The sequence below is a fragment of the Hibiscus syriacus genome, unplaced genomic scaffold, assembly GCF_006381635.1.
Source record: "Hibiscus syriacus cultivar Baekdansim isolate YM2019G1 unplaced genomic scaffold, ASM638163v2 tig00110621_pilon, whole genome shotgun sequence".
In the NCBI taxonomy this organism is placed as follows: domain Eukaryota; kingdom Viridiplantae; phylum Streptophyta; class Magnoliopsida; order Malvales; family Malvaceae; genus Hibiscus; species Hibiscus syriacus.
The window spans coordinates 1159287-1171499 of record NW_024062802.1 but is presented as its reverse complement, the minus strand read 5'-3'; the positions used below and the strand labels follow the sequence as shown (position 1 = coordinate 1171499).

At 34.6% G+C, this 12213-nt stretch overlaps 1 protein-coding gene and 2 pseudogenes across 1 annotated transcript; 2 read left to right on the top strand and 1 right to left on the bottom strand.

Moving 5' to 3' along the window:
- The first annotated feature begins 3208 nt into the window (after positions 1-3208).
- LOC120135880 (probable indole-3-pyruvate monooxygenase YUCCA10) lies at positions 3209-5219 on the top strand. The gene is made up of 4 exons (XM_039152051.1): positions 3209-3817; positions 3939-4172; positions 4281-4403; positions 5031-5219. Exons 1-4 carry the CDS (start codon positions 3209-3211, stop codon positions 5217-5219), a joined length of 1155 nt encoding a protein of 384 aa, XP_039007982.1.
- A 1673-nt stretch (positions 5220-6892) lies between these two features.
- On the top strand, positions 6893-7686 carry LOC120135879 (annotated as a pseudogene).
- A 1244-nt stretch (positions 7687-8930) lies between these two features.
- LOC120135989 lies at positions 8931-10782 on the bottom strand (annotated as a pseudogene).
- Between the last annotated feature and the right edge of the window lie 1431 nt (positions 10783-12213).

The following is a 12213-nucleotide window of genomic DNA, read 5'->3' as shown; positions in this document are numbered from 1 at the left end:
GAGATATATATCACTCAGCCAGAAGGATATAAAGATGGTGGTTGTGAGAAATGGGTTTATAAGCTGAACAAATCGCTATATGGATTGAAGCAATCTCCGAGGCAGTGGTACAAGCGATTTGATAGCTTTATGAGGAGGCAAAAGTATACTAGAAGCAAATATGATCATTGTGTGTATTTGCAAAAGCTCAAAGATGGATCTTTCATTTATCTTCTCTTGTACGTTGACGATATGTTGATCACTTCGAAGAGTCAAAAGAAGATAGACAAATTAAAGGCTCAGTTGAATCAAGAGTTTGAGATGAAAGATCTAGGTGAGGCCAAGAAGATTCTTGGTATGGAGATAAGCAGAGATAGACAGAGAGAGAAGCTTTGTTTAACACATAAACAGTATCTGAGAAAGGTATTACAATGTTTTGGCATGAATGAAAATACCAAACATGTAAGTATCCCATTGTCTTTTCATTTGAAACTTAGTTCTCAATTATCTCCTAAAACTAACGAAGAACGAGTGTATATGGCAAAAGTTCCATATGCTAATGCAGTTGGAAGCTTGATGTATGTAATGGTGTGTACGCTTCCTGACATTTCACAAGCAGTTGGAGTTGTGAGCAGGTACATGTATGATCCTGGAGAAGGACATTGGCAAGCTGTGAAATGGATTCTACGGTATCTCCAACAAACCATGAATGTTGGTTTAGTTTTTGAACAGGATGAAGCACTTTGTCAGTGTGTGGTTGGATATGCTGATTCCGATTATGCTGGTGATTTGGATAAGCGTCAATCAACTACTGGGTATTTGTTTACTCTTGCTAAAGCCCCAGTGAGTTGGAAGTCTACATTGCAATCTACGGTGGCCTTGTCTACTACAGAGGCAGAATACATGGCAGTTTCAGAGGCTGTAAAGGAAACAATTTGGCTTAATGGGTTGATGGAAGACTTGGGAGTTGTTCAAAGTCACACTAGTCTCTATTGTGACAGTCAGAGCGCTATTCACTTAGCGAAAAATCAAGTATACTATTCAAGGACTAAGAATATCGACGTGAGGTATCACTTTGTGCGGGAGATCTTTGAAGAATGAAAGATTCTACTTCATAAAATTGCGACATCAGAAAATCCTGCAGATATGATGACCAAGGTGGTAACAGTAATCAAGTTCAATCATTGTTTGAACTTGATTAACATCCTGAAAGTATGAACACCTTCGGGTGTGTAGCGCTTGTGAGCGCAATTAGAGGCACTACAAATTTGGGGAGTTGAAGAAGTTGAGTAGGCTTGGTAATTTCAAGCCAAGGTGGAGATTTGTTAGATTTGTCTAGAAATTAAGTTGACAAGTTGGAAATTTCATCTTGGTTGGTGGCCAAACTTTGAACATGTGAATTTCATATTTGGTGGCTAACTTGTACACATTGGAAAATTCTTTGGTAGGTGGCCAAACTTTGAACATATTGTTCTTAAAACTCAACTATAAATAGGCATAAGTATTTCCATTAGAAATCATCCCAAAAACAAGTTCTCTCTTCCTCTTGTATTCTTCATTCTCCCACTTTGGGAATTCTAAAGAATTCCATTTGTTGTAATATTGGAGATATAGTGAAGTTATCATCCGGTGTGGTGCCCGAGGAGTAGACGATATTCTCGTCGAACCTCGTAAATTTGGTGTGTTCTCTCCTTTATTGTTTTTATTCGGTTCTTTTCCATTGTGTTTCAATATTCAATAGTTTGACAGGTTTATCCGCTGTGCAACCTTTGGTGGTTTTAATCTTGACATTTTAGGTCAATTTTAAAACTACGTTCGTGTGGGAAATAACTTGTTTTCCCCAACAGTGTTCCTGGCTCGTGCTGAGGGTTACTCTTAGGGTTCTCTTATGCAGGTTTCTTATATTATTTTCGTTTCTTTTCCACTTCAACTACTTGATATCCTCCGCAGGGACACTAATGATCCCCTACCTTCGGATGAATAAATTATTGTAATGACTTTTGTCTCTCTTTTATTAAAAAATAAAATATCCTATTTCGGTTCTTTATTATCAAATGATCTATTGATAATATATACACATATACTTATAAATATCGAATATAAATCTCAATTCTTAATAAATTCTTAATTTTATGGAATCATCATTATCCAAATTAAAACTCACAATCACATCTAATAATTCAACTCTATTAAACTGAATGGGTAGACGACTCATTGAATAGTTCTAGTCTTGAATCAGTTAAAAAGAGTTTAAAAACAGTAATTTGCTTACCTATTTACAATTAGAATGTGGTTTGGTAATTATTTATAATTAGGTCAAGGAAACGCCGGACATGGAACATTCATCAATACCATGCCAATTTTGGTATTTATAATTGAATATATTCCAATAAATCAATTTAATTTAATAGAGCAGAAAGTGTTGTTTTGACATTTTCATTTTTCCTTATTTATCTTTAATTTTATATTATTTATAATATTTATTTCTCAATCTGATCAAGGAGTATACTCGGTGACAAAGCTAGAAAGTGGAAGGGATGATGTCCCTAATTTTTTTATTTAATAGTAATTTTAATCTTTACTAAGCATTTATAAATTTATTTTTTTAAATTTTGAGATTTAAAATTAATTAAGTCCTATTAGTTTTAAAATTGACATCTTAGTCCTTCTCATTCTCTAATTTTAGTTCCGTCCCAGAGTATACTTATGTAGTAACACCATATATATATATATATATATATATATGTAAACAAAAATAATTGTACAGTATCCTCCACTAAATATTATTTAATGAACTTAAGTAAAAATATACATTTATGGATTATCAATTTATCAAATACAAATACACAAAACTATTCGATGTATATTGATGTACCAAGCAAAAAAGGGAAATGTAAAAAACATACCAAAAGTATCCATTTTAGAACGTTGGTTGATACATAGCGGTAAGTAGGGTTTAAACTTAAATATTATAGATGCGGACATAACAAATGTATATATTATGGATATATTCAAATTTCCAAAGTGACAACCATGATTTTAGGTGACTTCCATCTAAAACCCTGAAAATCTACAATGAATCAGCCAAGATGGAAATGTAGTTAATGCTAATAATGTTGGAATGGAATTTGTGCTATCCCTCCTCTTTATGTATATTCGAACCGTACAGTGTTGTTATTCATTGTATAGTTCCAAAGAGAAGAAGAGTGGTATTTTTCTCCTTGAAAAAATGGAACAAACTGTAGTGATTGTTGGTGCCGGACCTTCTGGTCTTGCAACAGCTGCGTGCTTAGCGGCTCACTCTATTCCTCATGTCATCCTCGAAAGAGAGGATGTTTATGCTTCTCTTTGGAAGAGACGAGCTTATGATCGGTTGAAGCTTCATTTGGCCAAAGAGTTTTGTGCTTTGCCCTTCAAACCACACTCACCGGATAGCCCTACTTACATACCTAAAGACATGTTCGTGGACTACCTCGACGACTATGTCAGAACGTTCGACATCCGACCGAAGTATTACCGGTCCGTGGAATCAGTTGTGTATGATGAAGCTGAGGGGAAATGGCGGATCGAGGCGAGGAACACCGAGACCAGGGGTGTGGAAGTTTACGTTGCTGAGTTCTTGGTGATAGCTTCGGGGGAGAACAGTGTCAAATACATCCCCTACTTGCCTGGGCTGGATACTTTCGAAGGTGAAATCTTGCATTCCAACGAGTACAAATCGGGTGCCAAGTATGAAAACAAGGATGTCCTAGTCGTTGGTTGTGGTAATTCGGGCATGGAGATAGCTTACGATCTATCGAATTTCGGAGTTCGCTCATGGATTGTCATAAGAAGCCCTGTAAGAATATGTCTTTTCTCTTACATATATAAGTGACGGATTAACACTAATAAGTACAAGATAACAAAACAGATAAATAGAAGATGTTTTTCGCTTTCATTTTGCTCTTATTTTTTTACAGTTTCATGTGTTGACCAAAGAGATCGTGCGGGTAGGGATGACAATGTCCAAGTACATCCCGATTCGTCTTGTTGATTTCATGGCCGTAGCGATGTCGAATATAGTGTTGGGAGATCTGTCGGAGTATGGGATCCGTCGACCAAAGCAAGGTCCTTTTTATCTTAAAGCAACAGCCGGGAGAGCTCCTGTGATTGATGTTGGAACTATTGGCAAAATCAAATCTAAAGAGATAAAGGTCAACTGATTCAAATTTCAATTTTTTTTAAAGATTTTAATTCCATTACAAGATAATATCTTTGTTCGATTTTAAATAAAACAATACTTTGGTATATGATATATGTAGGTTGTCCCAGCGATATCAAACATAGATGGAAAGAAGGTATTATTTAAGGATAACGTGGAGAAAGAATTCGACGTGATAGTTCTTGCGACGGGCTATAAAAGCGTTACTAATAACTGGCTCAAGGTAATTTCATTTCCCAACTTCGCTTTACTTTTATTTCTTGCTAAGTTGAAAGGTTTTATTGTAGCAATGAACATTTGTAGAGAACAAAAATTTAAACCATACCTAAAGAATTTATGGAAAAAGATTGATTATTAACGAGATGTTAAATCTTTTATACAAGGTAATTCAAACTTTATAAATGAAGAAATTAGATTAAAAGAATCGTTTCTACTTTTAGTGAATCTATGATCAATCATTTTTCGGTTTTTATTTATCATAAAAACCGTTAATTTTTAGTGAGTTTGTGATTATTATTTTTGTCGATTTCAATTTAATATCAATCACATGCTCCCATATGAATGACTTTTTTGTCTTGTGTCTTACCTAAGATAAATTTCTAATAATATTGGTTTTAGTACGATGAAACATGCACGTGTATGATCAAATTTTGTTCAATACATATAATATTTATGAAATGAAATTCAAATCAATTCAAAAGAAAAAATTAGGAATGCGAAATATTTAAGCTGCATATTTCAAGCTCTAAATCTATTATATGTTTGAAGAAAACATAGAATAACTCCAACATAGAGAGTAGATTATTTATAAGTACTTCTCTTAACGATGAATATGGATATTTCTATACAGGACTATAACTATATTCTGAATGAGGAAGGGATGCCTAAAAATCATTTCCCGAATCATTGGAAAGGAGGAAACAACCTCTACTGTTGTGGGTTATCGAGGAGGGGATTATTTGGTTTGTCGATGGATGCTATGGCCATTGCTGATGACATTAAGAAAGTTGTCAGTGAAACGAAGAACAATCGAAAATGATGCTTCTTGAAGCGCCGTCTATTACTATCTTACTAGGGTTTATGAGAGTTTTCTAAAATATTTTATCTATTTACTTTCTCTGTGTTTGTGCTTGTTAATATATCTAATAATCATGTATGCATGTCCTTAATTAATATATATGAACATATAGGTGCATGCATGATTGTATTTGAGCAAGTATAATAGTCACTTACAACCTCTATTTAAAGTGTTGTATGCGATGGAAGTTTCTTTCTCACAAAGTTATCACTTCTCTTTCACTTCTTCTTAACAAAGTGATAAAACGAGCTTGATTTGGTATTGAAAGTAGATGGTCAACACTGAAATGTTTTTATTTTGATTTTCTTATTTTATAAAAAAAATGATTATGAAAATTAGTGTCTACACATGAAGGGTTTATTTGACTCGCATGATGTTTAGGGCACCACTCGGAATAACATGGATATAAACTTCATCACGACGACGCATCAATATAAAAAAAAAGATATCCTGACGAAAATAAAAAATAAAAAAATATCAAGTCTTTATCCTCATTCATCAATGTTTGGATAGATTGATGATTATAAAAGTGGGTAATATCAACACTATAAGCTGATTACTTTTTTCATCGAACCTCCTACAATTTATTGCAATTCGTCTAAAGTTCTTCTAAATTCTACTTTTTCTAGCAATAAACCTCCGTGTAAAACTGTTTTCAAACCTGTATTCAGTTTCATCAAAGGCCACAATCTCATTACTACTGTTTCCAATCATTCCGCTTACTGTTCGAGTTCCGACTCAGCTGTCGTGTCCAGCAACGTCGAGGAAGAAGATGCAGAGTCCATTGAGTTTTTCGAGGTTTCTTTTTTCTTTCCCTCGTTTTCAATTTTCTCTTGAAATAATCGTTTTGTCAATGAGAAGATATTGTTGGGTGTGGAAAGTGGAAATAAAAAAAATTGAAACCTGTTTGGTTGTTGCTTTTAGTTTTCGGACGCTAAGGGAAAATTACTATAATTTTGAATGCTCAGAAGTTAAAAAAGTTTGAATTTTTGGGATAATTATAGGCTTCATTTTGCTTTCATATTTTGAGGGAGCAATTAAGCTAAAGCAAGTAGGAAAAGTAGGAAAAATGACATTGCATGTGTGTAATGCTTTGTTGAAGTAAAAAGAAAGTTGCAAGAGCAAAGGCAAACAGAAACGGTACCTGACATGTAGCCACATAGTTCTAATGGTATTTGATGCAAATTAGAGAATCTGGATTATGAAATGCTTAGTGATTTCGTATATTTGGAATAATTCACCTGTATGTATGGTTTTTAATTATTACAGTGGATATATATTATGTTTCATCCTTTGTTGTGATGGATCCTTCTTTAGATTTAATCTAAGAATAGCCAGTATTAGATCTTACGAGCTCTATGTTTTTGAACTAATGGGAAAAAAATTCTTTCCTAATTTTACAGGAATCTTTTCCTAAACCCTGGAGTGTAGAATTACATTGTCCTTATTATCTCTTAGGATTACCACTGTTTTTTATGATTTTAATAACCTGTAGGTTTTCCTTGTCTTTTGACTTTTATTGATTTCAATAATATTCCAGAAATTAAAGGATGCAGAGAGACAAAGAATAAATAAACTGGAAGAGCTTGAAAGGAAGGTTGACTTGCAGTTAGAGAGACAGCTTGTCATGGCTTCCTCCCCATCTCCTTCTTCATCACCCTTCTTTCATATCCCGAAACCTACCGGTTCAATCCATTTCAGTCTCTTGTAATCTCGTTCTCTTGGCCGCAACCGCACCCAATTTTATTCCGGCTCTTTCCCGCCCCCCTCTTGTTCTCGCCGCTATCTCACTCGTGGAGTTTGGGTCCTCCTATGCGTTGGATTCAGCCGATTACGTTGCCAGTGGGATTAGGTCTAACTTCTCCAGCAACGTAGAAAGGTCATTGGAGAAGTGGGACTTGGAGGAGGAGGAGAAGAATGAAATGGATGATTTCGGATGGAAGAAGATGAGACAGCTGAAAGACGGGAGGTTCAGTAGAGACGCCATAGATGCCGTGGGTTGGAGGCGGAAGATTTGTATGGTGAACGTGGCGAAACAAGGGACTCTCTATGATGTCGATAATGACATATGGGAAGAGATGCCGGAAGGATTGTGGACGGTTGGAGAGGACCCGTCGCCGCCATGGACGAGGAGGTTCTATACGCCGTTGATGAAGATAAGGGACTACTCATAAGGTATAACAAAGAAAGCGATAATTGGGAGCCGATAGTGGAGATCGCGAGTCTCAGAGGAGCACGCCAAATGGCCGCCGGTGGCGGAAGACTCTGCATGATTTGCTGTGACGCGGAGATTTTAGTAATCGATGCTGCAGCGGCGCAGCCCAAATTCTGTGCTGTGAAAAGGCTGCCGGAGCTAGAACCGTTGGCAGTCCACGTCCTTCCCCGGCTAAGCCGCCTTGATTTTCAATTGTCGACAGGTTCGGAATGAGCTTTACCTAATCCACTATTCAAACTTTCATACTACTTTTTAAAAAAAGATTTCTCATGTCATGGAAAGTGAAAATTTGTCGATTACTGAATATGAAAGGGTAAAGTACACCATTTCACTAAAGTATGTTAAAACGATCAATTTGGTCACTAATATTTAAAAATAGCATTATTTTAAATTTATTAAATTAGTCTTTAAATTTATCACTCTTTTATAATAGTATAATGATAATTTTTAATAAAACGGTAAATTTAATAATTATTCTTTATAACTTTTAAAACTTTAATAATTAAAAAGTATTTTAATAGATTATTTTTAACTTAATTCAATAGATTATTTTAACTATTCAAGCTTTACAAAGGTCACCTATTTATTTGAGGCGCAGAAAGTGAGGTTTTGTCGTGATTTTTGATATATAAAACCGGTATAATCAACATCAAATTTTGAACCCACAACCATATCATCTTTAATAATCATTCATTCGTTTTGAGCCTTCTAAGATTGAACCCAAAACCATCAAGTTTCTACAAACACTTTCAAAATTGTGAGAAAATTTTCATCTACTTATATTTTAAAAAGATACTCATCAAATTTAGCTTGAGATTTTATGTTAATTGAGATATAAATTACAACATGTAAACATATGTTTTGAAACTTGTAAAGATTCACCAAGAATTGGATTTCCTCTCTTCTGTAAAATCCTTTTCTTCCCCTCTTCTTAAAACACCAAATTGTCAACCAGGATATGTTTTTTAGGTTTAAAGTTTAAAATTTTCAGGATTGAGTAATATTGTTCTGTGCATGAGCCAAGATTGAAAGAGATGGTTTTGTTTATGCCTTGATTTCTGGGATATAATAACATAAAGCACACCATTCTAAATAAGACAACAGAACTAAGGGGAAAAGGAGCAACAGATTTGGTCTGAGATTACCAGGAAAACAGCAACTTTAATGTTGCTTCTACTTTACATCTAATGATTCTGTCCAAATCTAACAAAGGAATCATCAATATCACAACTGACATGCAAGCATCCATTCAAAACATTATACGAGGGTCATATGTCAGTTACAGAAACCAAACATTCAATGTTTAAACTCAAAATTCCATTACAGAAAGCATGAAAACATAAGATGATAAATCAAACAGACACAAGGTATCTCAAATGCAAGTGTACCTGTTAAGAAAACTGGTAAACCAAACAGTAGTGATATTCCTAAAAGGGGGGGGGGGGAAGGGTGCAGACATATCAAATTCGACAATCGAAGGAGTGAGTTTTATGACATCCTTATTCAAAGGCACCAATTATTTGAATTGTCGACTTCAGTGAAAGCTGCCAACATGGATAGAATATCATCTTCCTCACAAACTTGAGGAGCCACGGTAAATGAATCAGAAACATTCCAAATCATTTGACCATCATCTTCAGAAAAGGCATCCAGCAGAGATACAATGTTGTTATCGATGTGCTCTTGATCTTGAGGAACCAGAGCAAGTTGAGGAGCCTCCAACGATGCAGGAACAGAGTCAGTTACAGCAACCATGGGAGCTTCAGTATTGACTACACATGTAGGGGAAGTATAAGCATCAGCATCAGTGACGGTGGTACAATTTACTTTGTCATTAGTATGACCAACCCATGGCTGTGGGTGAACCCCACTTGAATCGACAGTAAACCCTCCACATGTAGGGGAAGTATGAGCATCAGCATCAGTGACAGTGATACAATTTACTCTGTCATTAGTATGACCAACCAATGGCTGTGAGTGAACCCCACTTGATTCGACAGTTGATCCAATACATAGGCTCTCAGGGATGCATGAGGCACTAGCAACAGCTACTGTAGACCTAACGCAAAGGGAACTAGTACCAGGCAAATTTGTCTCATCATTGTCGTCACTCCAATCGTCTTCCTTAAATGGTGCTCCATATTGAGCACCATTTTTTGGGCCCATACCATCCTTCTTGAAGACAACATAAAGCATGTAGGAATCTTGAACAATCCCTCTGTCAGCCAGTTTTTTTACTTCAAGTCTGTATTCGTGCATCACCCAATCCGTTCGATCACCACGTGGAGCTTTACCTTGGTGAAAAACCAAGGTTTTTATCATCCCTACAACTTCGTCATTGTACTTTACAGCTCTATCTTTTCCTGTGGCTTTCCAATAGCCATATACAGATGCCCGATTCACCCTATCTCCTCTACTGTATTTCTTTGCCATTGGACAATAAAAGTGCCATTTAAGGTCCCCGGTCTTCAAGCACGACTTATCAGGCAAGTCCCATGGTGCATATTTGTAAATATCGACTTCAGCAATTGGATTGACGGAAAGCTTCTTACCCAATATTTTCCGCTTCAGATAATACATAATAAGTTCCACATCAGTGGGGTGGAATCGAAACCCGGTGCCAATGAGTTTTTACCCATCAGAAAAGTCCAAAGTAATCACTAGAAAATGAATTACAAAAAACTGTGACTCCGCTTAGAATAAAGTAGCAGAGCAGAATCGAAGAATCCAAACGAGAAAACTGGTCACATCAAACCTGACGCGTAGAATATAGGCCAGGTCCAATGCCTAAAAGAAATCTTTTGAGAAAAATACCTCAATCTCCCACAGTTCATAAACCGAAAATCAGAATAAAGAATCGGCTGTTCCCAACTGAGCTCAAAAGACATTTGCTGTAAAATACGAACCCTGTTTTCAATATAAAGACCCCCATATCAATTAAAAGTTCATAAAAAAATTCATCGATCAGTTCATTCAAATCAAGGAAACCCAAAATATGAACACTTCTTTCAATACCAATACCCCATGTCAATTAAATAGTTCATAAAAAAAATCATCACAAGATCATCAATCAGGTCATTCAAATCAAGGAAACCCTAAGTCCAAAAATCAAGGAAGACGGAGACAAAAGACGTAAGAGATCAGAGTAAAGACCTTAAATCGATGATTATTTGTGGCGAACAAGAAATAGAAATTGAAATATAGAAGTGAAACCCTAGAATTTTACCCGTGGGGAAGGAAGTCGCAAGAGAGAGCACCGAGGGAGACCGAGTCAAGGAGCCAAGAGTTGAGAGCTCAGAGAAGCGAAAAGTAAAGAGTACGCTAAAGGACGCCCCTGCGCTACTTGTAAAAACAAACGCAGTTATTTTATTTGCTACGAAATTCTTTTTTCTTTCTTGGTAAATTATACTATTTACCACTTAACTATTTAGATCTTTTATTTTTACCATCAATCTTTACTTTTTGTGAATTAGACCACTTAATTATTTAAATGATATCAATTTATTTGCAACTAAATTCTTTTTTTAGGTAAATTATACTATTGACCACTTAACTATTTAGCCCTTTTTACTTTTACCATCAATCTTTAATTTTTGTTAATTAAACCATTTAATTATTTAAATGATGTCATTAAACTCACTTGCCATTAATATTAAACGGAAGTACTGACATGATCATTAATAAAATTAGTATAATTATATATTTGGCCCTCAATACTTATACATTATATCGATTTGATCTTAATTTTAATTTAATTCAATAAATTTAATCATCTAATCATGTGGTGACACATGTCACCATTAGATTAAAGGTTTTTTCAACAATTTAAATTTATTTAATTTAATTGTTTATCCTCCAATCAGATGGTAACATGTGTCAATATTTGACACTAAATATATCACATATTTCGATCATATGCCAATCTTTGGTATAACTACATATTTCAATCAGATGGTATAAAACTTTGTGTTTTATGCTTAACCATTGGATTAAATGTATCTCTGACCTTCATCCTCTCTATCCTCCCAAACAAACACAAGGGTCCCTCCTGTGCCTGCCATATCCTAATATGATTGTCTTAAAATCTCGAGTAGATAGGAAAGTAATGAATCTATGTGGCTCGAACTCTTTTTATTTTCTTTTAAGTACTCGTACTAATGGACGATGAATACGATTATCGTGAATTTGATAATTATTGTCGAGATGAATAATTTATATAAATTATATTTTAATTTTAAATAAATAAAAATTTTAAAATAATTATAATTTTTAATAAAAAAATATAATTTAATCATATTTTTATTAAAATTTAAACTAAATAATAATAAATGATCAATTATTAATAGGTCGTTATATTTTTTCATATTTATTTAATAAGAACAATTTAGTTAACAGTGTACATCTGTGTTACATTAGTGGTGTATTTTAATATACGACGTACGCTTAGATAAATCGTTATTTGATTAACGATCAATAAATATTGATGTAATATTTTCGTAACGTAACAATCTTTGACGATAGCAGAATTCTGAAACAATCAAAAGCATAAAAAAACATCGGTTCACATTCTAAAAATCATAACCTAACGATCTTTAATAAATAAAATTTTGTTGCCGAACGAAAAAAAAATATTAACTCACGACTATGTCAAAATACAATAATGTGAAGTTATATGTGAAACTAAAATCTCGAAAATTACGTTCGATCACTTCGTATTTAAGGATGTTTTAGGTACTAATC

Bases quoted from the DNA above. Each gene is read 5' to 3' on its own strand.
- LOC120135880 (XM_039152051.1), top strand. From the start codon at position 3,209: ATGGAACAAACTGTAGTGATTGTTGGTGCCGGACCTTCTGGTCTTGCA. The intron at 3,818-3,938 runs GTAAGAATATGT...ATTTTTTTACAG, and splicing joins GGATTGTCATAAGAAGCCCT to TTTCATGTGTTGACCAAAGA. The intron at 4,404-5,030 runs GTAATTTCATTT...ATTTCTATACAG, and splicing joins TTACTAATAACTGGCTCAAG to GACTATAACTATATTCTGAA.